The sequence below is a fragment of the Scyliorhinus torazame genome, chromosome 2 (assembly GCF_047496885.1).
Source record: "Scyliorhinus torazame isolate Kashiwa2021f chromosome 2, sScyTor2.1, whole genome shotgun sequence".
In the NCBI taxonomy this organism is placed as follows: domain Eukaryota; kingdom Metazoa; phylum Chordata; class Chondrichthyes; order Carcharhiniformes; family Scyliorhinidae; genus Scyliorhinus; species Scyliorhinus torazame.
The window spans coordinates 83,299,929-83,325,537 of record NC_092708.1 but is presented as its reverse complement, the minus strand read 5'-3'; the positions used below and the strand labels follow the sequence as shown (position 1 = coordinate 83,325,537).

The 25,609-nt window shown below is 48.9% G+C and overlaps 1 protein-coding gene across 2 annotated transcripts in view; it reads right to left on the bottom strand.

Moving 5' to 3' along the window:
- The window catches only part of snx4 (sorting nexin 4), a 167,804-nt gene that overhangs the window by 81,384 nt on the left and 60,811 nt on the right, over positions 1–25,609 (bottom strand). For both annotated transcript variants that reach the window (XM_072473195.1, XM_072473200.1), the window contains exons 3-4: positions 5,206–5,344; positions 4,256–4,405 (exon numbers count right to left, since the gene is read on the bottom strand). In XM_072473195.1, coding sequence (XP_072329296.1) covers positions 4,256–4,405; positions 5,206–5,344 — 289 coding nt within the window. The remainder of the gene's footprint in view (positions 1–4,255; positions 4,406–5,205; positions 5,345–25,609) is intronic.

Genomic DNA, 25,609 nt, shown 5'->3' with positions numbered 1-25,609 from the left:
GAGGGGTCATGACTAGTCGGCGGGGGAGGGTAGCCCCCTGATCCGGCTGATAACCTGGAATGTAAGGGGACTGAATGGGCCGGTTAAGCGGGCCTACGTGTTCGCGCACCTGAAGGGGCTCAAGGCGGATGTGGTTATGCTTCAGGAGACACACCTGAAGGTGGCAGACCAGGTAAGATTGAGGAAAGGGTGGGTAGGTCAGGTGTTTCACTTGGGGCTGGATGCCAAAAATCGAGGGGTGGCGATCTTGGTGGGAAAGGTGGTGTCGTTTGAGGCGTCGAGCATTGTGGCAGATAATGGCGGCAGGTACATAATGGTAAGTGGTAAGTTGCAGGGAGAGAGGGTGGTACTGGTCAATGTGTATGCCCCGAATTGAGACGATGTGAGTTTTATGCGGCGTATGTTGGGTCGAATCCCAGACTTGGAAGTGGGGGGCCTGATAATGGGGGGAGACTTTAACATGGTGCTGGACCCGGCACTGGATCACTCCAGGTCTAGGGCGGGTAGGAATCGGCGGCGGCTAGAGTGCTGAGGGGGTTTATGGACCAGATGGGAGGGGTGGACCCTTGGACATTTGCAAGGCAGGGGGCTAGGGAGTTTTCATTCTTTTCACATGTCCACAAGGCTTATTCCAGAATCGACTTTTTCATCTTGAGTAGGGCGTTGATGGCAAGAGTAGAGGATACGGAGTATTCGGCAATAGCCATTTCGGACGACGCCCCGCATTGGGTGGACTTGGAGATGGGGTAGGAGAAGGACCAGCGCCCGCTGTGGCACTTGGAGATGGGGCTGTTGGCGGACGAGGTGGTGAGCGAGCGGGTCCGAGGAAGTATAGAGAGGTACCTAGAGACCAACGACAACGGGGAGGTATGAGTGGGGATGGTATGGGAGGCACTGAAGGTGGTAGTGAGGGGAGAGCTGATCTCCATTAGGGCCCACAAGGAGCGGAGGGAGAGGGAGAGGTTGGTGGGGGAGATGGTGAGGGTAGACAGGAGGTATGCGGAGGAGCCCGAGGAAGGATTGTTGAGGAAGAGGCGTAGCCTCCAGGCCGAATTCGACCTGGTGACCACTAGGAAGGCGTAGGTGCAGTGGAGGAAGGCTCAGGGGACGGTCTACGGGTATGGGGAAAAGGCAAGCCGGATGCTGGCGCATCAACTTCGGAAGCGGGACGCAGCTAGGGAGAGTTAAGGACAGGGGAGGGAGTGTGGTGCGGAGTGGAGTTGGCATCAATGGGGTCTTCAGGGACTTGTACGAGGAATTGTACTGATCCGAGCCCCCAAGGGAGGGAGGGATGGATGGGCCACTTCCCGGACCAACTGAGGTTTCCAACGGTGGAAGAGGGACTGGAGGCGGGATTGGGGGCCCCGATTGGGCTGGAGGAGCTGATCAAAGGGATAGGAAGCATGCAGGCGGGGAAGGCACCGGGGCCGGACGGTTTCCCGGTTGAATTCTCTAAAAAATATATGGACCTGTTGGTCCAGCTGTTAGTTAGGACCTTCAATGAGGCACGGGGGGGGGGGGGGGGGGCTTTGCCCCCAGCAATGTCCCGGGCACTGGTCTCCCTGATCCTGAAGCGGGACAAGGATCCCCTGCAGTGTGGGTCTTACAGACCGATTTCCTTGCTAAATGCAGATGCCAAGGTGCTGGCAAAGGTCTTAGCCACGAGGATTGAGGGCTGCAGATCATCCATGAAGACCAGACGAGATTTATGAAGGGGAGGCAGTTGAACTCGAATGTGCGGAGGCTTTTGAACGTTATCATGATGCCAGCGAGGGAGGGGGAGGCGGAGATAGTGGTGGGGATGGACGTTGAGAAAGCCTTCGATAGGGTAGAGTGGGGGTACCTGTGGGAGGTGCTGAAGAGGTTCTGGTTTGGGGAGGAGTTTGTCAGGTGGGTTAGGCTGTTGTACGAGGTCCTGATGGCAAGTGTGGCCACAAACAGGAGGAGGTCAGAGTACTTTCAGTTGCACCGAGGGACGAGACAGGGGTGTCCCCTATCCCCCCTGCTCTTCGCACTGGCGATTGAACCCCTGGCTATGGCACTGAGGGAGTCAAGGAACTGGAGGGGGTTGGTGCATGGTGGGGAGGAGCATAGGGTGTCACTTTATGCGGACAACCTGCTGCTGTATGTGGTGGACCCGGTGGGAGGAATGCTGGAGGTATGAGGATTCTTAGGGAATTCGGGGACTTTTCGGGGTACAAGCTCAACATGGGGAAGAGCAAGTTGTTCGTAGTTCATCCAGGGGACCAGGAGAGGGGGATTGGCGAGCTCCCAGTAAAAAAAGGCAGAGAGGAGCTTCAGGTATCTGGGAGTCCAGGTGGCCAGGAGCTGGGGGGCCCTGCATAGGCTTAACTTTACAAGGCTGGTAGAGCAAATGGAGGAGGAGTTCAAGAGGTGGGACACGTTGCCGCTGTCCTTGGCGGGTAGGGTGCAGTCAATCAAAATTACGGTGCTCCCAAGGTTTTTGTTCCTGTTCCAGTGCCTCCCCGTTTATCCCGAAGGCTTTTTTCAGGCGGGTTAACAGGAGTATAATGGGGTTTGTGTGGGCGCGAGGGACTCAAGGGTGAGAAGGGTGTTCCTGGAGCAGAGTAGAGATGGGGGGGGGGGGGGGGGGGGGGGGGGGGGGGGGGTGGGACCGGCGCTGCCCAACCTCTGTGGATACTACTGGACCACCAATGCGACGATGTTGCGCAAGTGGGTGATGGAGAGGGAGGGGGCCGCATGGAAGGGGCTGGAGACGGCATCTTGTGTGGGTACGAGTCTGGGGGTGCTGGCAACGGCGCCGCTGCCGCTCCCTACAAGGAGGTATACCACGAGCCCGTTATTTTTACCCCGGTAATTTGGGGGCAGTGGAGGCGGCACAGCAGGGAAGTGGGGGCCTCGGAATTACGGGGGTACCACCGGTTCGCCCCAGGAAGAACAGGTGGAGGGTTTGCGGGGTGGCACAGGGCAGGGATATGAAAGTTGGGGGACCTGTTTGTGGACGGGAAGGTCACAAGCCTGGGTGAGCTGGAGGAGAAGTACGGGCTCCTCCCGGGGAACACCTTCAGGTATTTACAGGTAGAGGGCATTTGCCAGACGGCAGGTGACGGAATTCCCACGGCTATGGCCACACACAGTACAGGGCAGGGTGCTCTCGGGGGGGGGGGGGGGGGGGGGGAAGATCTCGGAAACTTACCAGGTGATGCAGGAGTAGGAGGAGGAGGCCTCGGTGGTGGGGGTAAAAGGTAAGTGGGAGGACGAGTTGGGAGAGGAAATTGAGGAAGGGACGTGGGCAGACACCCTGGGGAGGGTGAACTCTTCCTCTTCGCGTGCAAGGCTCAGCCTCATACAGTTTAAGGTGCTGCACAGGGCACATGTGACCGGGACAAGGATGAGTCGGTTTTTTGGGGGTGAGGACAGATGTGTTAGGTGGGCTCAGGGAGCCCAGCAAACCACACCCATAGGTTCTGGGCATGCCCAGCGCTGGAGGAATTTTGGAAGGGTGTAGTGAGGACGGTGTCGAGGGTGGTAGGATCCAGGGTCAAGCTGGGCTGGGGGCTCGCAATATTTGGGGTGGCAGAGGAGCCAGGAGGTGAAAGAGGCCGAATTCTGGCCTTTGCGTCCCTGGTAGCCCGGCGAAGGATTCTTCTTCAGTGGAAGGATGCGAGGCCCCCAAGCGTGGAATCCTGGATCAACGATATGGCGGGTGGTGGGGTTTATTAAGTTGGAGAGGGTGAAATTCGCTTTGAGGGGGTCGGTACAAGGGTTCTTTAGGCGGTGGCAACCGTTCTTAGACTTCCTGGTAGAGCGCTAGACATTGGTCAATGGCAGCAGCAAATCGGGGGGGGGGGGGGGGGGGGGGGGGGGGGGGGGGGGGGGGGGTCACTTTATATTTTTTTGTTTTTGTTATTTACACTGGAGGGTCTGAGGGGTTGTATATACTTGTTGTATTAAGTCAGGGTGTTAATGTTAATTTATTATTTATGTACGGGGGGGGGGGGGGGGGTGTGGAGGGTTGTTTTTCTGGACTGTGTTTTGTACTTAACCCTGTTGGGTTTCTTTTTCATTTTGTTATTGATATTTTCTGAAAACCTTTTAATAACATTTTTTTTTTTAAAAAACAGAAGTTCCTCATCTGTGCAGCCAGATTTTTAAAAATACAGTTTCCTACTTCTACACCCTCCCCACAATAGTTCCAACGTTCAAAGATCATTTCACAATGAAAAACCAAAATGTAAATAGTTTTTATCTAAATGAAGCAAACTTCTAATACCTGTGTTAAAAATAAATAGAAAATTGGATCACAAGAGAGCGTAGAATGCAGAGCTACACGCAACAGAAAGTTTTCAAGACCAATCCTTCGTCGTTCAACAAAATCAGGATCCATGTTATCAGCGGATAACTTATGCCAGACAAATTCTGCCTGCAGGAATGAATGGAAGACATGTTATTGAGATCGTGCTTATTATGGAAGAATGTTGAATCTATCCTGGGTTGACATCATGCGTTTATTATTTCCTAGAGGAAAGTGGTACTCAACCTTGGAAAAAGGTTTGAGCAATTCAAATCTGCACTAAGGCAGGATTATCTAGCAAGATTAAAGCAGGTTGAGCAAGTTCAAAAACACCAATTGGGCTCTGTATGAAATAATCCAAGTTGGTGTTGTCCCACATATACAACTTTACATCTAATTTTCTTCCCTCGTTCCAAAGATACATCCTGCAAACTTAAGGCCAAATCCAAAGAATGGCTATCAACTGCAAAGTGTAATCATACTGAGAATTTATTTTCTGAATGACTGCTGCAAGGTTGGCTCCATTACACTGGGGACTTAGTTCTTACCAACATCCACATTAATAAAATGGAGGTCTAAGTTGACTTGTAGTTACTTCTTACTTCAGTCCATGCAAAGTACCTGGTCTCCTTTACATTTCCTAAAAAACATTTCCTAAAAGACGGTGTCCTCAGTTCCCGCACTCTCCCTTGCTAGAAATGGGATGGAAGGTATTCCGATTTGTAGGGATCAGGAAATGAAGAAAAATTCACTCGTTAATTTCTTCAGCAGAAGATACAGATATTCTTTATGTGAGGTACAGGATATCCACGGGCTCAAGGAAAGCCCCTCTCTACTTGAACAATGACTTACTAATTGGCCGAATTTCTCAATTTGGTGAGAATTGGGAAGGGAGGGGAATAAGATGGTTCCAACATTAAATTACTCACTCTTTTTTCAGGCAGAGGTGGTACTACTATACAAGGATAAGTAACAACTAAATAGTTTCTCAAAAATTCAAATTCACTGTATCTTCTCCAGAGAGAATCTGGCGCAGAACTATCTTCATCATTTTGGGAATCTTGTGGCCTATGTACAAGAAGGAAAAACAGAAGTTCTGTCAAAAACTGATTTCTGGGACACTTTAATAAATTCAATTTTACTCCTGTAACAAGGTTTCACCTCATGGTTTAATTGAGCTGCTATCAAAGATACACTGACACAAGTTGAATGAGAAACATTACAAGTGGAGAATATCCAATGATTTCTCAGTCATCCAGGGGAAGGGGAATCATCTCACTTGTACAAAAGCTAATTAAATAGAGATTTTAAAAGCAGTTCTACACCAACATTAAGTGAATTTAAATGAAGTTCTCATATATGTTGTGTTATGAGCTGCAAGAAGAAAACATCCTTTAGCACTTTTAAGACAATTAATTTGATTAGAACAGAATTGATCTATCAGATATGATAGACAGACTATAAATGCTAGTGGTACATTACTTCAAATCAAATATTTATAATAACTATCTCAGCTGTAACAAACAAAAAGTCACTAAAATGAAACTTGCACTCTCTCCCAAAGTCTTGAAGTCGCCTTATTAAAAAATAAAATTAGCTATCACTATCGACAGCAATATAATGGCTGAAAATAAATTCCTCACAATGATGGATAACAAACATGTTTGATGCTCAATAGATTGGATGTTAATCATGTTTCAAATATGTAACCTCGATTCCCAGCACTATGCAAAACATTCAACAGATAATGGATTTTTAGTCCGACTTTTAAGAATTTACCCGAAACAAAAATGATCTGATCAGATAATGGGGCTTCTCTGCAAGCTAGTTTTTTTCAATAACATAGTAGAAACAGCTGCTATTCTAGGTTGCTTTTCCCAGTCTGATTGAAATGCTCAAGGGCAATTTGTGATAAAATGCAAGAGTGAGAAATATAAAAGTTAAAGTTCTAATGAGAATATAGATGAACACTTGAATACAAAAGGTAAGAAGTGCTTTGAGGTACAGAACGCTTGCATTTCAAGGTCTCAAATTAAATCCACGTGATCCACATCCATTAAATGTACAAAAGTGACTTCCATTAAACACGTATGGACACATCAATGGAAATTGATCAGTTATTTAACAAGTCACTTGCTTTTGTTAACCTTACTGACCTAAACAGAACTCTGCACAGAAAAAAAAAGGAATATTTGCCTATTGAACAACTTATTTCACAATCCTAGTAAATAAACCCAAGCAAAATTGTGAACCCTTGATAATGAAAAACAGCATCATATATAAATCCTAAAAAAAATATCTTAAAGTGTTATTAAATGATAGACTATAGCAATGGACACAAAATATTATTCCAACTTCTGCCACAATGAGAAGTGAGGGAGGAAAAAGTCAAAATGCATGCAATATTAAAAGAAATATTGGCAAACATATCTGCAAGTATATATTGCTACCATACCCTCAGGAGTGGGAGGGGGGGGGGGGAGAGAGAAGAGAGAAAACATGTGCTGTTCAGCTAAGTTAATTTAACAGCTGAGCACTTAAATACCTGGAACAGGAAGTGAATCAGACAGACATTCTCAGAGCTGGTTATAGTTTCATTTTGAAATTAATCAGAGACAGGAGGGGGACACCAGACAAACACATGCACAAGCTCAAGTGTGCATGCAACATTTATGTTTTTTAAAAACCTACTATGCTCCGAAAGGTTTCTTAGTAAATCCTCAAAATGCCAGTTGACTATCACTCAAAAGCATTTACTGCATTCTGTTAATAGTCATTAGTTTGAGAAGCCATAAAGCATCAAGTACAATTGTGATTACAGTTAGAAATGTAATGGAGAGACAATGAGATTCTGAGGTATGGGGCAAAAAAAGTGATGCGCCGTTTATGCAACATGCTGGATCAGGGCAGTTGGGAAATTCCATTTTCGGAGTAGATCCACAGTAAGAGTACAGCAATAAGGGCAAAAATAAAACATATCAATTCCTTTTTCTTACTTCAGATTCCTTTCCCCCAGTTGGAAGAGAGGTGGTTATGGGAACATTCAATAAAAACTTAGGGGTGAACAATGAAGTGTTTGTCCACCTGGAAATGCAAATCAACAAAGGAAAGAGTCAGGACTCGATAGCAAAGGGGGAATGTTAAAAGATTATTTTCCTCCACTAACAAAAAACATTAGCAGAACATAAACTGCCTTATCGCAAGTAGCTGGTAAAGATTGAAACTTCATCAGATGAAAGTGGAAATCAAATATTTGACAAAAGATAATGGTGAAAGCCAAAAAATGGAATATGTTGATAGACACAATTAGAACCAGCACATAATTAGAACTAGCACCAGAGAGTGAGCTGAATGGATTCACATGATGCAATTTCTAAGGTCCTTCTTCTAACTTAACACATTTTTAAATTTTTGTTCTGCGGCATTTGAATCCTTAAACACTGCGCTCATTTGCTGGCTCAAATCACCTTCATTATCTTGAATGTCAAAAGCGCTTATCCATAATCACAGAAAGGTTAAGTCAATAAAAACTCCAAAGGCACCTCAGGCTTTCCAAATGCTTCTCATATTTTCAGTACACACCACATTTACAACTTTAAATACATATTAGTCTACTCTAGAAATTAGATATTGCTTATTATTTTCAGAAAGAAGTTTCTCTGAGTAACTCGATCACTAGGAATGCACAATGCATTGATCGAAGAATAAAAATGTTTGGAGATGAGGACTATGCTTCTTTTTTAAAAAAAAAAATCAGACATTTCACCCTGGCTTTGCAGCCAGAGAGCAAAAAACTTAGTGAAACAACTTTGCCATTAACCACATTGCTAGCCAAACAGTGCAATAGAAAATTGGAATTTAAGACATTTGTACATTATATGACACAACATTCATATTATTAGAGACTCAATATATTTTAAAATTCCAAGGCTTGAACCAGATATTGAAACCTTTAACAGGTTTCTTCTGTCCTCAACCAGCAAATCAATACAATTTTTAATACAAATGTTTTCCAAACTTTCAAGTTCAGGATCACCCAATTTGTATGCCAATATTTATTCTGCTCTTTGCCCAAAACAGGCATAACCTTCAGAGGTAAAAAAAAATGACAATTATAAACAGAGCCTTTCTAAAATTCTTTTTTTACAAAAGTACTATATTAAAAGTAATGATTTAACCTCCTCCACCACAAAATTTAGGGTTAATAGATGTCATTGTCACATCAAGACCTTCAAGATGTGGTGCATTATGAAGTTTATTAATGTAGGCACAACCTCTTCTTGGGTCTGTCTTTACTTGTCCATAAGCAACTCATTCCAGTAACACTTTTAAGGTGCATATTGTCATAGCTGTGACAACTATGTCAAATTTTGGTTCCAACAATTTCCTCACAGCCATTAAGTCTCCCCTCCCAATTGCAATTTAAAAAAAAAAAATTTATTTAGAGTTTTCATTTATATCAAAAAACATGGAAAAACAGATATTGCAAAGTACAGTATTATAAAAAACAAAACAGCACAGTGGGTGTACCTGCACCTCAACGACTGCAGCGGTTCAAGAAGGCAGCTCACCACTACATTCTGAAGGGAAACTAGGGATGGGCAATAAATGCTGGACTAACCAGCGATGCCCACATCCCGCAAATGAATTTTTAAGAAACTAGACAAAACCCACCCAGGAAAGAACCACCCGTCCCCCGACATTGAGAACCAAGAACTAACACCCCCTCCCCTCCCAACAGCTTAATGATTAGCTCTTTAAAGTAGGAAATGAATGGTCGTCACCTCAGGTAACCCTTTTGTCCGACCCCCTGACATTGTACTGGACCTTCGCTAGATATAGAAATTGTATACGGTCACCCAACAAGACTGAGGCACTGGAACAACAGATCTCTATCCCAGCAGAACCTGCCTCCTGGCGATCAGCGAGGCAAAGGCGAGAACATCCTGTTCGCAAACCCGGCGAGTCAGACACCCGAAAATGGCCATCAAAGGACAAGGCTCCAGATCAATGTTAAGAATCGCTAACATGGACTTCCGGGTGCGGCGATGACCAGCTGAGTCGCACGTTTCGGCAGCTCCCGGTGTAACGGACTTTTGGGCTCTTAATAAGAGCCCCAACGGCAATTTTAACGGCTAAAAGTACTGTGCGGTGAACCAGAAGGGAATCCCCCCTGGATACGGATGGAAAAAGGAGAGGACGGTGGCCGGATTGCGGTGGATCCTTTAGAGCAGCGGCAAGGAAGGCAAGCAAAAACCAAGATGGCGTCGGAAGGTGGCAGTTTAATATGGGGCCCTGAACAACGAGTTTTTGAAACGCTGCGTGGAAGAACTCAAAAAGGAAATGAAGAAGGAGCTGTTGGCCCCGATATTACAGGCGATCGAAGGGCTAAAGGAGGAGCAAAAGACCCAGGAGCGGGAGCTTCGGGTCGTGAAGGCAAAGGCTGCCGAGAATGAGGACGACATACAGGGCCTGGTGGTGAAGACGGAGATGCACGAGGCACACCATAAACGATGTGTGGAAAGGCTGGAGGCGCTGGAGAACAACGCGAGGAGGAACAACCTAAGGATTCTTGGCCTTCTTGAAGGTGTGGAGGGAGCGGACGTCGGGGCATATGTGAGCACGATGCTGCACTCGTTAATGGGAGCGGAGGCCCCGGCGGGTCCGCTGGAGGGAGCATACCGAGTGATGGCGCGAGGACCGAGAGCAGGAGAAATTCCTAGAGCCATAGTGGTGAGATTCCTCCATTTTAAGGACAGAGAGATGGTCCTTAGATGGGCAAAGAAAACTCGGAGCAGTAAGTGGGAGAACGCGGTGATCCGCGTATACCAAGACTGGAGTGCGGAGGTGGCGAGAAGGAGGGCGAGCTTGAATCGGGCCAAGGCGGTGCTTCACAAAAAGAAGATAAAATTCGGAATGCTGCAACCGGCAAGACTGTGGGTCACATATCATGGGAGGCACCACTACTTTGAGACGGCGGATGAGGCGTGGACTTTTATCGTGGAAGAAAAATTGGAATGAGCGGGTTATTAAAAAAAAGAACGTTTGAACAAAGTGGTGGGGCGAGTATGGGGGGCGAAGAAGGGGGGGAAAAAAAGAGGAGTTTTATGTTATTAATCCTGCGATGTGGTAACTTTTCTCTTCCACAGGAGGTGGTGGGGGGAGGAAAGGAGGTGGAAGAGATGGGGCGTTGGCCATTGGGGGCGGGGCCAAGGGGGAAGCACGGGCTCGGTTCCCGCGCTATGATAATCATGGCGGGAATAGGGAAGCAGGAAGGAGGGGGCATCGCACGGTGCGAGCCGAGGTCACGGGGGGGAAGCCGAGGTCGGCCAGAGTTTGCTGACTTCTGGGAGCAACATGGGGGGTGTAACTACGCTAGTGGGGGATCTAGCGGGGGGGGGGGGTGGGAGCGGGGAATTATTGGGCTGCTGCTGCTGGGGAGAGGGGGGAGCTGGTATGGGGTGGGATGGGCGGGGGGGCACCGCCTGGGGGGGACACAGCTGCATGGGAACCGGGTGAGGAGCTGGAAAAAGGGGATGGCTAATCGACAAGGGGGGGGGGGGGGGTGGAAAGCCCCCCAACCCGGCTGATCACGTGGAACGTGAGAGGGCTGAACGGGCCGATAAAGAGGGCACGGGTACTCGCACACCTTAAGAAACTTAAGGTAGACGTGGTTGTGTTACAGGAAACGCATTTGAAACTGATAGACCAGGTTAGACTACGCAAAGGATGGGTGGGGCAGGTGTTTCATTTGGGGCTAGATGCGAAAAACAGGGGGGTGGCTATATTAGTGGGGAAGCAGGGAAGCAGGTAATGTTTGAGGCAAAGACTATAGTGGCGGATAGCGGGGGCAGATACGTGATGGTGAGTGGCAAACTGCAAGGGGAGGCGGTGGTATTAGTGAACGTGTATGCCCCGAACTGGGATGATGCCAATTTTATGAGGCGTATGCTAGGACACATGCCGGACCTAGAGGTGGGAAAGTTGGTAATGGGGGGAGATTTCAATACGGTGTTGGAACCACGGCTGGACAGGTCGAGGTCCAGGACTGGAAGGAGGCCGGCAGCAGCCAAGGTGCTTAAAGATTTTATGGAGCAGATGGGAGGAGTAGACCCGTGGAGATTTAGCAGACCTAGGAGTAAGGAGTTTTCGTTTTTCTCCTATGTCCACAAAGTCGATTCGCGAATAGACTTTTTTGTTTTGGGAAGGGCGTTGATCCCGAAGGTGAGGGGAACGGAGTATACGGCTATAGCCATTTCGGATCACGCTCCACATTGGGTGGACTTAGAGATAGGGGAGGAAACAGAAGGGCGCCCACCCTGGAGAATGGACATGGGACTAATGGCAGATGAGGGGGTGTGTCTAAGGGTGAGGGGGTGCATTGAAAAGTACTTGGAACTCAATGACAATGGGGAGGTCCAGGTGGGAGTGGTCTGGGAGGCGCTGAAGGCAGTGGTTAGAGGGGAGCTGATATCAATAAGGGCACATAAAGGAAAGCAGGAGAGTAGGGAACGGGAGCGGTTGCTGCAAGAACTTCTGAGGGTGGACAGGCAATATGCGGAGGCACCGGAGGAGGGACTGTACAGGGAAAGGCAAAGGCTACACGTAGAATTTGACTTGCTGACAACGGGTACTGCAGAGGCACAGTGGAGGAAGGCACAGGGTGTACAGTACGAATATGGGGAGAAGACGAGCAGGTTGCTGGCCCACCAATTGAGGAAAAGGGGAGCAGCGAGGGAAATAGGGGGAGTGAGGGATGAGGAAGGAGAGATAGAGCGGGGAGCGGAGAGAGTGAATGGAGTGTTCAAGGCATTTTATAAAATGTTATACGAAGCTCAACCCCCGGATGGGAGGGAGAGAATGATGGGCTTTCTGGACCGGCTGGAATTTCCCAAGGTGGAGGAGCAGGAAAGGGTGGGACTGGGAGCACAGATTGAAATAGAGGAAGTAGTGAAAGGAATTAGGAGCATGCAGACGGGGAAGGCTCCGGGACCGGATGGATTCCCAGTTGAATTTTACAGGAAATATGTGGACTTGCTCGCCCCGCTACTGATGAGGACCTTTAATGAGGCAAAGGAAAGGGGGCAGCTGCCCCCAACTATGTCTAAGGCAACGATATCGCTTCTCCTAAAGAAGGAAAAGGACCCGTTGCAATGCAGGTCCTATAGACCTATTTCCCTCCTAAATGTAGACGCTAAGATTCTGGCCAAGGTAATGGCAATGAGGATAGAGGATTGTGTCCCGAGGGTGGTCCATGAGGAGCAAACTGGGTTTGTGAAGGGGAGACAGCTGAATACGAATATACGGAGGCTGCTAGGGGTAATGATGATGCCCCCACCAGAGGGGGAAGCGGAGATAGTGGTGGCGATGGATGCCGAGAAAGCATTTGATAAGAGTGGAGTGGGATTATTTGTGGGAGGTGCTGAGGAGATTTGGTTTTGGAGGAGTATGTTGGATGGGTGCAGCTGTTGTATAGGGCCCCAGTGGTGAGTGTGGTCACGAATGGACGGGGATCTGCATACTTTCGGCTCCATAGAGGGACAAGGCAGGGATGCCCTCTGTCCCCATTATTGTTTGCACTGGCGATTGAGCCCCTGGCAATAGCATTGAGGGGTGCCAAGAAGTGGAGGGGAGTACTTAGAGGAGGAGAAGAACACCGGGTATCTCTGTATGCGGATGACTTGTTGTTATATGTAGCGGACCCGGCGGAGGGGATGCCAGAGATAATGCGGACACTTGGGGAGTTTGGAGAATTCTCAGGATATAAACTGAACATGGGGAAAAGGGAGTTGTTTGTGGTGCATCCAGGGGAGCAGAGCAGAGAAATAGAGGACTTTCCGCTGAGGAAGGTAACGAGGGACTTTCGTTACTTGGGGATCCAGATAGCCAAGAATTGGGGTACATTGCATAGGTTAAATTTAACGCGATTTGTGGAACAAATGGAGGAGGACTTCAAGAGATGGGACATGGTATCCCTGTCACTGGCAGGGAGGGTGCAGGCAGTTAAAATGGTAGTCCTCCCGAGATTCCTCTTTGTGTTTCAGTGATCACGAAGGCTTTTTTCAAAAGGATTGAAAAGAGTATCATGAGTTGTGTGGGCCGGGAAGACCCCGAGAGCGAGGAAGGGATTCTTACAGCGTAGTAGGGATAGGGGGGGGCTGGCACTACCGAGCCTAAGTGAGTACTACTGGGCCGCCAATATCTCAATGGTGAGTAAGTGGATGGGGGAAAGAGGAGGGAGTGGCATGGAAGAGATTGGAGAGGGCGTCCTGTAGGGGGACTAGCCTACAAGCTATGGTGACGGCCCCATTGCCGTTCTCACCGAAGAAATACACCACAAGCCCGGTGGTGGTGGCGACTTTGAAAATTTGGGGACAGTGGAGACGGCATAGGGGAAAGACGGGAGCCTTGGTGGGGTCCCCGATAAGAAACAACCATAGGTTTGCCCCGGGGAGAATGGATGGGGGATTTGGAATATGGCAAAGAGCAGGAGTAACGCAACTGAAAGATCTGTTTGTGGATGGAAGTTCGCAAGTCTGGGAGCGCTGACCGAGAAATATGGGTTGCCCCAAGGGAATGCATTCCGGTATATGCAACTGAGGGCTTTTGCGAGGCAGCAGGTGAGGGAATTCCCGCAGCTCCCGACGCATGAGGTACAGGACAGAGTAATCTCAAAGACATGGGTGGGGGACGGTAAGGTGTCAGATATATATAGGGAAATGAGGGACGAGGGGGAGATTATGGTAGATGAGCTGAAAGGGAAATGGGAAGAAGAGCTGGGGGAGGAGATTGAGGAGGGGCTGTGGGCGGATGCCGTAAGTAGGGTAAACTCATCGTCCTCGTGTGCCAGGCTAAGCCTGATTCAATTTAAGGTGTTACACAGGGCGCATATGACTGGAGCACGGCTCAGTAAATTTTTTTGGGTAGAGGATAGGTGTGCGAGATGCTCGAGAAGCCCAGCGAATCACACCCACATGTTCTGGTCATGTCCGGCACTACAGGGGTTCTGGGTGGGGGTGACAAAGGTGCTTTCGAAAGTAGTGGGGGTCCAGGTCGAACCAAGCTGGGGGTTGGCTATATTTGGGGTTGCACAAGAGCCGGGAGTGCAGGAGGCGAGAGAGGCCAATGTTTTGGCCTTTGCGTCCCTTGTAGCCCGGCGCAGGATACTGTTGATGTGGAAGGAAGCCAAGCCCCCGGGGGTGGAGACCTGGATAAATGACATGGCAGGGTTTATAAAGCTGGAACGGATTAGGTTCGTCCTAAGGGGATCGGCTCAAGGGTTCACCAGGCGGTGGCAACCGTTCGTCGAATACCTCACAGAAAGATAGAGGGAATGGAAAAGAAGAAGGCAGCAGCAGCGGCCGGGGGGGGGGGGGGGGGAAAAGAGGAACCAGAAGGAGTCTCAGGGTTAATAATATATATGTATAATATGTATAGGTCGTTGCTATAAATAATTGTATATTGGATTGTTAAACCATATTTTTGGAGAGTGTTTATCTGAGACAAGGCAGTTGCCATTTAGTTTTAGTTTTCGTTTTTGTTATATATTATTTATTCTTTGTTTATAAAACAGGTCATTGTTATTTATACTGTTATATTATTGTGTAAAGGATACACAATGTACTGTGATGGTTGACCAAAAATTTTCAATAAAATATTCTTTAAAAAAAAAGAATCGCTAACATGGAGCTAAAGAAGGAGACCCAAAAGCTTACCATTCTGGGACATGACCAAAACATATGGATGTGATTAGCAGGTCCCAAAGAACACTGCTCACTCCTGCCTTCCACTCCCAAAAAGAAACTGCTCAACCTAGCTTCAGTTAGGTGAACCTCATGTATTACCTAGAGTTGAATTAGACTAAACAGTGCACAGGAGGACGTGGAGTTCACCTACAAAAGTACCTCACACCAGATGTCTTAGTTTAAAATAAGTCCCAGTTCTCCCTCCCATTTTGTCCGTACCTAGTCTAGCGGAGCTCAAGTACTCTCCACTTGGATCAATACAGCTCCAACAGCACTTCAGGAAACTTGACCACATCCTGGACAAAGCAGCCCTCTTAATAGGCACCCATCCATCAACGTTAACGTTCACTCTTTCCACCACTAACATAGTGGCAGCAGTACGTACCATCTACAAAAAACACTGCAGAAAATCACCAAAACAAATCAAGGCTCCTTCAACCGCACATTCCAAACATACTCAACCACCTAGAACGGCAAGGGCAGCAGATGGTTGGGAACACCAGCAGGTTCCCCTCTAAGCCATACACCATCCTGACTTGGAACTACATTGCTGTTCCTTCAGTCACTGGGTCAAATTCTGGAACTTATTTATACCACGTGAACTGCAGCAGTTCAAAAATGTACCTCACCACCACCTTCTAAAGAGAAATTAGGGATGAGCAATAAATGCAGGCCTAGCAGGCCTAGCCAGCAACTCCCATATACCATGAAAGTTTTTTTTTTTTTAAATGCAGAAATTGAACACCTGATTCTGTTGTAACAAATGGAAATTCATACCGACAAGCCTATTTATTTGAAGAATGTCGATTCTCATTGAGAAACATATTGCTTGACCTTGGAACCAGTGCAATCCCATGACCGTGGACAACCATGAAGAGCTACACGCTAGTCTGCAGAATTCATGACAGCAACATTAATGAATGTTCAAATTGCTGATATCCTGCCCGTAGATCACTGCATCCACAGCATATAGAGGGGCTTGTACATCCAAATTCCCAGCAGTAGCATTTTGCAATCTGCCAGTATACTTCTTAAAAGCGGGGCAGCACGGTGGCACAGTGGTAAGCACTGCTGCCTCACGGCGCCGAGGACACAGATTCGATCCTGGCTCCGGGTCACTGACAATGTGGAGTTTGCATATTCTCCCGTGGGTTTCACCACCACAGCCCAAGATGTGCAGCGTAGGTGAATTGGCCACACCAAATTGCCCCTTAATTGGAGAAAAAAACTAGGTACTCAATGTTTTTTAAAACCTCTTAAAAGCAATGAAACATGTAATAAACCAAATTAACCAATTAAGTATCTCGTTTGCTGTAGCAGAATAAAAAAAAACTTCCAAGTTATCAAATGGTCATTCCCAGTAATGGTGCACTTCAGACACCCCCCCCCCCCCCCCCCCCCCCCCCCACCCCCACCCCCTGCCCCCCCTAGAAAGGAGTGCATTCTAGAAAGGAGTACATTATTCCCAAAAGCCAGAGGTTGCTGGATTCTTTAATGCATCAAAATCCCAATTCAACGATTCACGATATTCTGTAACCTGCACTGGAACACAAAGCATTCTGGCAAAAGTCAGTTTGCATATTTTGCATATTATATAGAATCAGTTTATAAACAAATATTAACAGCTACCAAAAATCTCATGAATTTGACACTGGCCACTGAGTATGGAAAGCTAGTATTACCAAAGAAAAATGCCAACATAATACTTTAACAGAACCAAAGACCGAATTAATAAATTATTTTACATCTCCTTCTAACCAAACATCACAAATATAACTTGCACTTGTGAATTGTTCCATTTAGTTACCTAATGGTAAGAACGCGACCTTTGACTTTTATGACGATAAACATTACAACAGCAAATTCCCTCATTTCAGTAACATTACCAGCATAATTCATTATGGCTCAATTCACTGCTAAGTGGGCACAAGAACAAAATCAAGGGCTCAGCGGTCAAACAATAATTATTCTGAAGTAAATCAAGACAAAACACTGGTCTAATTCATATATAACAAACAGCAGGATGCTGAAGCTATTCCAGCACCTACAAAAAGCATATGGATTCAATCAAATTTCAATGACCATTAGCAAAGATTCAGCCATTCGTATCCCACATCTGCTTATTTTAGATCAGATTTAGTACAACATTCCTCGAAGGGAAAAGTAAAAGCATTTCCCATTGATTATTAAATGCACAAGCCAGTAAGAGACTTCAATTAGTATGATATAGCAAACAAGATGACGGAGTGTGGGCTTAAGGAGCAAGGATAAACAAAAAATATTCTAAAAATCACTAACTAAATTTAGCACTGGATAGTTGTTGTTTTTTTTTTTTTAAAATGAGCTTCAGTAAGGGATCATTTGAATAATCGGGCATGTTCTTCACATCCCAACACACAAAACAATTCCAATGCTTTCTGTAGCTTTTAGGAAGAATCCCATTAATTATAAAAAGCATATTACTCAAATTTAAAGTCTAATATTTTCATTTCATTTTGCAGAAATCAAGCATTATTGACCTGCATGCAAGTTGTGGGAGATTCTCAAATAAAAAACATAACTTAGTAAAAGTAGCCTTTCCTTTAATTCCCTTTGCTTTCACCATTTTGCTTCAAAAGGGAAACATTCAACCGAACATTCAAAAAGTCGGCCACAAATCCTCCCATGGTCATGTAATCTCTCAAAAGCGCTCAGATTGAAGCAAGACAGATCTCAACTAAAAAATGGATCGAAAAGAAAAATCATTTTTGAAGAGTGGGAGAGACTTATTCTGTTTTTGTCCTTGGATACGATCTACAAAAATACCTCAACATTGAAACGGTTAAAATATTTCCTTGTGTAAACAATGAAGAAAGCTACAGCAGAGCTATATTGTATTGGAAAACCATGTGACAAAAAAAAGTTACCTTGGGTCTTTATGATAGTTAACTAGAAGTTAGAAGAGCTTTTAATTCTTCTAACTTTGAGTATCTATTGGTATAACTGTCAGAGCCATCTAAGGTTTTCCATTTTAATTGTATTTTCAAATGGTTCCCAGCTCAGGGCAATCACCCTGAGGAAATTTGCGCTTCTGGGCAACTGCTATGCAATCCCTCACCTGTGAAGATTCAGAAGAACTTCCCCAGCACATTGTTGGGGTTTCCCCCCTCACCCCGATGCTGGGGAGCTCAGAAGTTATGACCCACTGCTTTTAGAATAAAGCCAAGGATCCAGTCTGCTTTTTAAAAACAAAAGATGCGCTCAACTTCTTCTGCCACGTTCAAAAAAAATTGTGTAGCCACACCCTAGATCTCTGCTCTTGCACCCCTTCAAAGGAAGGCTGTTTAAATGATATTGCCACTCATTATTTCTATCAAACTGCATCACTTCGTATACTGCATTAAATTCTATTAGTCATTATCAGCCCATTTTACCAGCCCATGTTCCTGAAATCCGCCATCATCTTCACTGCTCACTACACATTAAAGTTTTGTACCATAGAACTTAGTGCAGAAGGAGGCCATTCGGCCCACTGAGTCTGCATAGGCTCTTCGAAAAAGCACCCTACTTAGTCCACACCTACAACCCATCCCCGTAACCCAACCTAACTGTTTTGAACACAGGGGCAATTTAGCATGGCCAATCCACCTCCCTGCACATCTTTCGACTGTGGGAGGAAACCGGAGCAGCCGGAGAAAATGCAAACTCCACACACAGGCCAGAATTGAACCCGGGTCCCTGGAGCTGTGAGGCAGTAATGCTAATCACTATGCCACCATGCCACCCATATTTGCAAACTTTGAAATTATGCTCGGTGTACCCAAATCTAGATAGTCACTATTTATGAGCAGCAATCCAAATACCCACCCTAGAGCAAACTAGTCCCTACTTTGTCTTTTGCACAATTTTGTACCAATGCTGCCATCGTTCTTTTAAACCAATGGGCTAGAACTTTGGTTACATGTCAAATGCCTTTTGAAAGTCCAGATACACATCAACAGCACCAGCCTCAGCAACTCTTTCCATGATCTCAAAAGAAAGGATATCAGACTTCCGGGTGCGGCGATGACCAGCTAAGTCGCACGTTTCGGCAGCTCCCGGTGGAAAGGACTTTTGGGCTCTTGATAGGAGCCCCAACGGCAATTTTAACGGCTAAAAACACTGCGGTAAACCAGAAGGGAATCCCCCCTGGACACGGATGGAAAAAGGAGAGGAAAGTGGCCGGATTGCGGTGAATCCTCTAGAGCAGCGGCCAGGAAGGCAGGCACAAAGCAAGATGGCGTCGGAAGGAGGCAGTTTAATATGGGGCCCTGACCAACAAGAGTTCCTGCGACGTTGCATGGAAGAACTTAAAAAGGAGATGAAGAAGGAGCTGTTGGCCCCGATATTACAGGCGATTGAAGAGCTAAAGGAGGAGCAAAAGACCCAGGAGCAGGAGCTTCGGGTCGTGAAGGCAAAGGCTGCTGAGAATGAGGGCGACATACAGGGCCTGGTGGTGAAGACAGATGCACGAGGCACAACACAAAAGGTGTGTGGAAAGGCTGGAGAATAATGCGAGGAGGAAGAATTTAAGGATTCTTGGTCTTCCCGAAGGTGCAGAAGGGGCAGACGTCAGGGCATATGTGAGCACGATGCTGCACTCGTTAATGGGATCGGAGGCCCCGACGGGCCCGTTGGAGGTGGAGGGAGCCTATCTAGTTATGGCGCGAAGACCGAGGGCTGGAGAAATTTCGAGCCATAGTGGTGAGATTTCTCAGATATAAGGACAGAGAGATGGTCCTCAGATGGGCAAAGAAAACTCGGAGCAGTAGGTGGGAGAATGCGGTGATCCGCATATATCAAGATTGGAGTGCGGAGGTGGCGAGAAGGAGGGCAAGCTTTAATCGGGCCAAGGCGGTGCTGCACAAAAGGAAGGTTAAATTTGGAATGCTGCAGCCGGCGAGACTGTGGGTCACACATCAAGGGAAACACCACTACTTTGAAACGGCAGAAGAGGCGTGGACATTTATTGTAGAGGAGAAACTGGAATAAGCGGGCTATAAAAAGAACGTTTGGGACAAAGTGGTGGGGCGAATAGGTGGGGTGAAGAGGGGGAAAAGGGGGAAGAGATGATTTCCCAAGTTGTTAATCCTGCGACCCTGTAACTTTTCTCTCTTCCCCATGTCGTGGGGGAGGGAGGATGAGGAGCTGGGGGTGCCGGCCATTGGGGGCGGGGCCAAATGGGAAGCGCAGGCTTTGTTCCCACGCTATGGTAATCATGGCGGGAACAGGGAAGCTGGAAGGAGGGGGCCTCGCACAGTGGGAGCAGAGGTCACGGGGGGAAGCCGAGGTCGACCAGAGTTTGCTGACTTCTGGGAGCAACATGGGGGGTGCAATTACGCTAGTGAGGGATCTAGCGGGGGGGGGGGGGGGTTAACTGGGTTGCTGCTGCTGGGAGAAGGGGGAGCTGGCATGGGGTGGGGTGGTCGGGGCGGGAGGGCGCCGTTGTGGGGAGATACAGCTACGTGGGAACCGGGTGAGGAGCTGGATTGAAAAAGGAGGTGGCTAGTCGACAAGGGGGGGGGTAAAGAGCCCCCCAATCCGGCTGATCACGTGGAATGCGAGAGGGCTGAACGGGCCGATAGAGGGCACGGGTACTCGCACACCTAAAGAAACTTAAGGCAGATGTGGTTATGCTGCAGGAGACGCATCTGAAACGGATAGACCAGGTCAGACTCCACAAAGGATGGGTGGGGCAGGTGTTTCATTCGGGGCTAGACGCAAAAAACAGGGGGGTGGCTATACTAGTGGGGAAGCGGGTAATGTTTGAGGCAAAGACCATAGTGGCGGATAGTGGGGGCAGACACGTGATGGTGAGTGGCAAATTGCAAGGGGAGGCGGTGGTCTTAGTGAACGTATATGCCCCGAACTGGGATGATGCCAACTTTGAGGCATATGTTAGGACGTATCCCGGACCTAGAGGTGGGGAAGTTGGTAATGGGTGGCGGTTTTAATATGGTGCTGGACCCAGGGCTGGACAGATCGAGGTCCAGGACCGGAAGGAGGCCGGCTGTAGCTAGGGTGCCTAAGGACTTTATGGAGCAGATGGGAGGAGTAGACCCCTGGAGATTTAGTAGACCTAGGAGTAAGGAGTTTTCGTTTTTCTCCTATGTCCACAAAGTTTATTCACGGATAGACTTTTTTGTTTTGGGAAGGGCACTGATCCCGAAGGTGACGGGGACGGAGTACACGGCTATAGCTATTTCGGATCACGCTCCACATTGGGTGGACCTGGAGATAGGGGAGGAAAAAGGGTGGACCTGGAGATAGGGGAGGAAAAAGAACAGCGTCCACCCTGGAGAATGGACATGGGATTATTGGCAGATGAGGGGGTGTGTTTAAGGGTGAGGGGGTGTATTGAAAGGTACTTGGAACTCAATGATAATGGGGAGGTTCAGGTGGGAGTGGTCTGGGAGGCGCTGAAGGCAGTGATTAGAGAGGAGCTGATATCTATTAGGGCACATAAAGGAAAGCAGGAGGGTAGGGAAAGGGAGCGGTTGTTGAAAGAACTTCTGAGGGTGGACAGACAATATGCGGAGGCACCGGAGGAGGGACTGTACAGGGAAAGGCAAAGGCTACATGTAGAATTTGACTTGTTGACTACAGGTAATGCAGAGGCACAATGGAGGAAGGCACAGGGTGTACAGTACGAATATGGGGAGAAGGCGAGCAGGTTGCTGGCCCACCAACTGAGGAAAAGGGGAGCAGCGAGGCAGATAGGGGGGGGTGAGAGATGAGAAGGGAGAGATAGAGCAGGGAGCGGAGAGAGTGAATGGAGTGTTCAAGGCATTTTATGAAAGATATGAAGCTCAGCCCGCGGATGGGAAGGAGAGAATGATGTGCTTTCTGGATCAGCTGGAATTTCCTAAGGTGGAGGAGCAGGAGAGGGTGGGACTGGGAGCACAGATTGAGACGGAGGAAGTAGTGAAAGGGATTGGGAGCATGCAGGCGGGGAAGGCCCCGGGACCAGGCGGATTCCCAGTTGAATTCTATAGGAAATATATGGACTTGCTGGCCCCGCTACTGATGAGAACCTTTAATGAGGCGAGGGAAAGGGGGCAGCTGCCCGGTGGTGGTGGCTACATTGAAAATTTGGGGGCAGTGGAGACGGCATAGGGGAAAGACGGGAGCCTCGGTGCGGTCCCCGATAAGAAATAACCATAGGTTTGTTCCGGGGAGAATGGATGGGGGATTTGGAGCATGGCAAAGAGCAGGGGTAGCACAATTGAGAGATCTGTTCGTACATGGGACGTTCGCGAGTCTGGGAGCGCTGACGGAAAAATACGGGTTGCCCCAAGGGAATGCATTTCGGTATATGCAACTGAGGGCTTTTGCGAGGCAACAGGTGAGGGAATTCCCGCAGCTCCCGACGCAGGATGTGCAGGATAGAGTGATCTCAGAGACATGGGTGGGGGATGGTAAGGTGTCGGACATATATAGGGAAATGAGGGACGAGGGGGAGATCATGATAGATGAGCTGAAAGGGAAATGGGAAGAGGAGCTGGGGGAGGCGATTGAGGAGGGGCTGTGGGCTGATGCCCTACGTAGGGTAAACTCATCGTCCTCGTGTGCCAGGCTAAGCCTGATTCAATTTAAGGTGTTACACAGGGCGCATAGGACTGGAGCACGGCTCAGTAAATTTTTTTGGGTAGAGGATAGGTGTGCGAGATGCTCGAGAAGCCCAGCGAATCACACCCACATGTTCTGGTCATGCCAGGCACTACAGGGGTTTTGGGTGGGGGTAGCAAAGGTGCTTTCGAAGGTGGTGGGGGTCCAGGTCGAACCAAGCTGGGGGTTGGCTATATTTGGGGGTTGCAGAAGAGCCGGGAGTGCAGGAGGCGAGAGAGGCCGATGTTTTGGCCTTTGCGTCCCTAGTAGCCCAGCGCAGGATATTGTTAATGTGGAAGGAAGCCAAACCCTCGGGTGTGGAGACCTGGATAAACGACATGGCAGGGTTTATAAAGTTAGAACGGATTAAGTTCGTACTAAGGGGTTCGGCTCAAGGGTTCACCAGGCGGTGGCAACCGTTCGTCGACTACCTCACAGAAAGATAGAGGGAATGGAAAAGAAGACGACAACAGCAGCAACCCAAGGGGGGCGGGGGGGAAGAAAGGAATCGGACGGACTCTCAGGGATGTTATTGTATATGTAGAGGCACTTGTTTTAGGTAATGTATACTGGACTGTTGGATTGTATCTTTGGAGAGTATTTATTTTTGACAAGGCAGTTGCCATATAGTTTGGTTTTTGTTTCTGTTCATATATTATTTATTTGTTTAAAACTGGCCACTGTTATTTATATTGCTTTATTGTTGTTTAAAAGAAACACTACATACTGTTATGTTTGGCCAAAAAAATCTTGAATAAAATATATATTTTTTTTTTAAAAAGGAAGGATATCAGATTTGGCAAATATTATTTGCCTTGTAACATAGGCTGCGCTGACTTCATGGCGGGGGTTCAGAGAATCACGCGACGCCACTCCGGCGCCGGGACGCCATTCTCCGATGCGGCAAAAACGGGCGCCCGCCCATGGCGCCCGGAGAATCGCCGAAAACGGCGATTCTCCGATGGAGCAGGGATGCACCAGGCCGGATGGGCCGAAGGCGTTGGGGATCCTGGGAGGGGCAGCGGCACGGTCGTGTCTGCGAGCGGTGTGGGGGAGGCTGCTGGGTGTGGGGGGGGGCAGGGTGGTCCCACGCATCCACTGCTGGGGGTGGGGGGTGGCGAAGAAGCCGTGGGGGTGACAAAGGCTGCGGGTGGCCACGGCCAGCCATGGCAGGGTGGATCCAACGGCCAGACCCCATGACGGCAGACACACTGCTGTCCACCCAACCCGTTCGCTGTCGCTGCGCAGGCGGCCTGGCCGTCCTGACAGGAGCACGGGCGTGACAGGAAGGAGGTGGTGGTGGCGGAGGGTGCGCCACGGAAGCGTCCAATGCAACAACGCGTGTACCGGCCCCGCATGTCCTTCGAGGACCTCCCGGACAGAGCGTGCAGGTGGAGACTCTGGATGATCCGGCAGACCGTCGCCCACATCTGCCACCTGACGGCACACCTGGCACCACGTGGGACCGGGGACCGTCAAGGTGACGGTCACCCTCAACTGCTTTGCGACGGGGTTGTCCAGCATCTCCCAGCCATCGGTGCACAGGTGCATCCGGGCCGTCACCGACGCCCTGTACAACATAGTGGACCAGTACATACAGTTCCCTGTGGACTGCGCCTACCAGGATGCCGGCACAGCGGGTTTCGCCGCTGTTGCCCAGATACACATGGTGCAGGAGGCGATTGATGGAATGCACATCGCCATGCGGCCCATCTCGGAGGAAAGGGCCATGTGCCTGAACAGGAAGGGTACACATTCAATGAACGTGCAGGTGGTCTGTGACCACAGGATGACGATCCTGCACGTCTGCGCCAGGTACCCTGGCAGTGTGCATGACTCCTTTATACTGTCTCAATCGTTCATCCCCACCATGTTCGAGGGGATCCCCACCATGTTCGAGGGGACCCCCCCTCCCCACCCCACCTCCACTCTTCTCCCCAAGCCTGTGGGGCTGGTTGCTGTGCGACAGGGGTTATCCATTGCGGTCGTGGTTGCTGACGCCTATACGGAGGCTACAGACCGACACGGAGCGCCGCTACAATGATGCTCATGCAGCGACCAGGACTGTGGTCGAGAAGTGCTTTGGGCTGCTGAAGATACACTTCAGGTGCCTGGACTGCTCTGGGAGGGAGAGTGGGGGGGCCCCAGTACCCATCAGAGAGGGTCGGCCGCATCGTTGTGGTCTGCTGCATCCTGCACAACATAGCCCAGCAGAGGAGCGATGTGCTGGAGGAGGAGGAGGACGGTCAGGAAGAGGGGATCTCTTCTCCAGATGAGGGGGATGGCAAGGGGGAAGCAGATGCACGGGACATGGGGGATGGACGGCAACAGGAGGCTGCCCAGCGCCGCCAGCAGGCACAGGTATCGCTGGTAGCTGCACGTTTCGTCAACCACGGTGGGGATCAGTAGTGATGGGCATGGGCACAGACAGAGTTCGGCACCTCCCCCACCATCGACCCCCCTCACATTACCCTCACCTGCCCCACCACCACATCACCCACATGCATACCACCCCTCCGTGACACATTCACCTGCGGCACAATGAGATGGGGGCACATGGCTAATGGTGTAAGCGGGTCTGGTACAAGGAATGGAGGATGATGACAGCCCGCCCTGCGAGCCATACATCGTTCGACAATGTCTGACTCATGGCCACATCAAGACATTCCACCTGGGTGAACCCTGCACACGGCCCAGACACTGCATCCCAGGCAGACTGTCCCCACCCCACCCCTGCACGCATCGGACAGAGTACAGAGGCAGCTCACATAGGTGTGGAATGTGTTTAATAACAGACGTCCTGTACATGTGCCCCAGCCCATTTAACTATTCGGTGCCCTGCACCGTGCCAACTTATTCACCAGTGTCTATCTTTCTGGTGTTCCCCAGAGAGAGAGCGAGAGAGAGCGAGAGAGAGCGAGAAGAGCGAGAGAGAGCGAGAGAGAGCGAGCGAGAGCGAGCG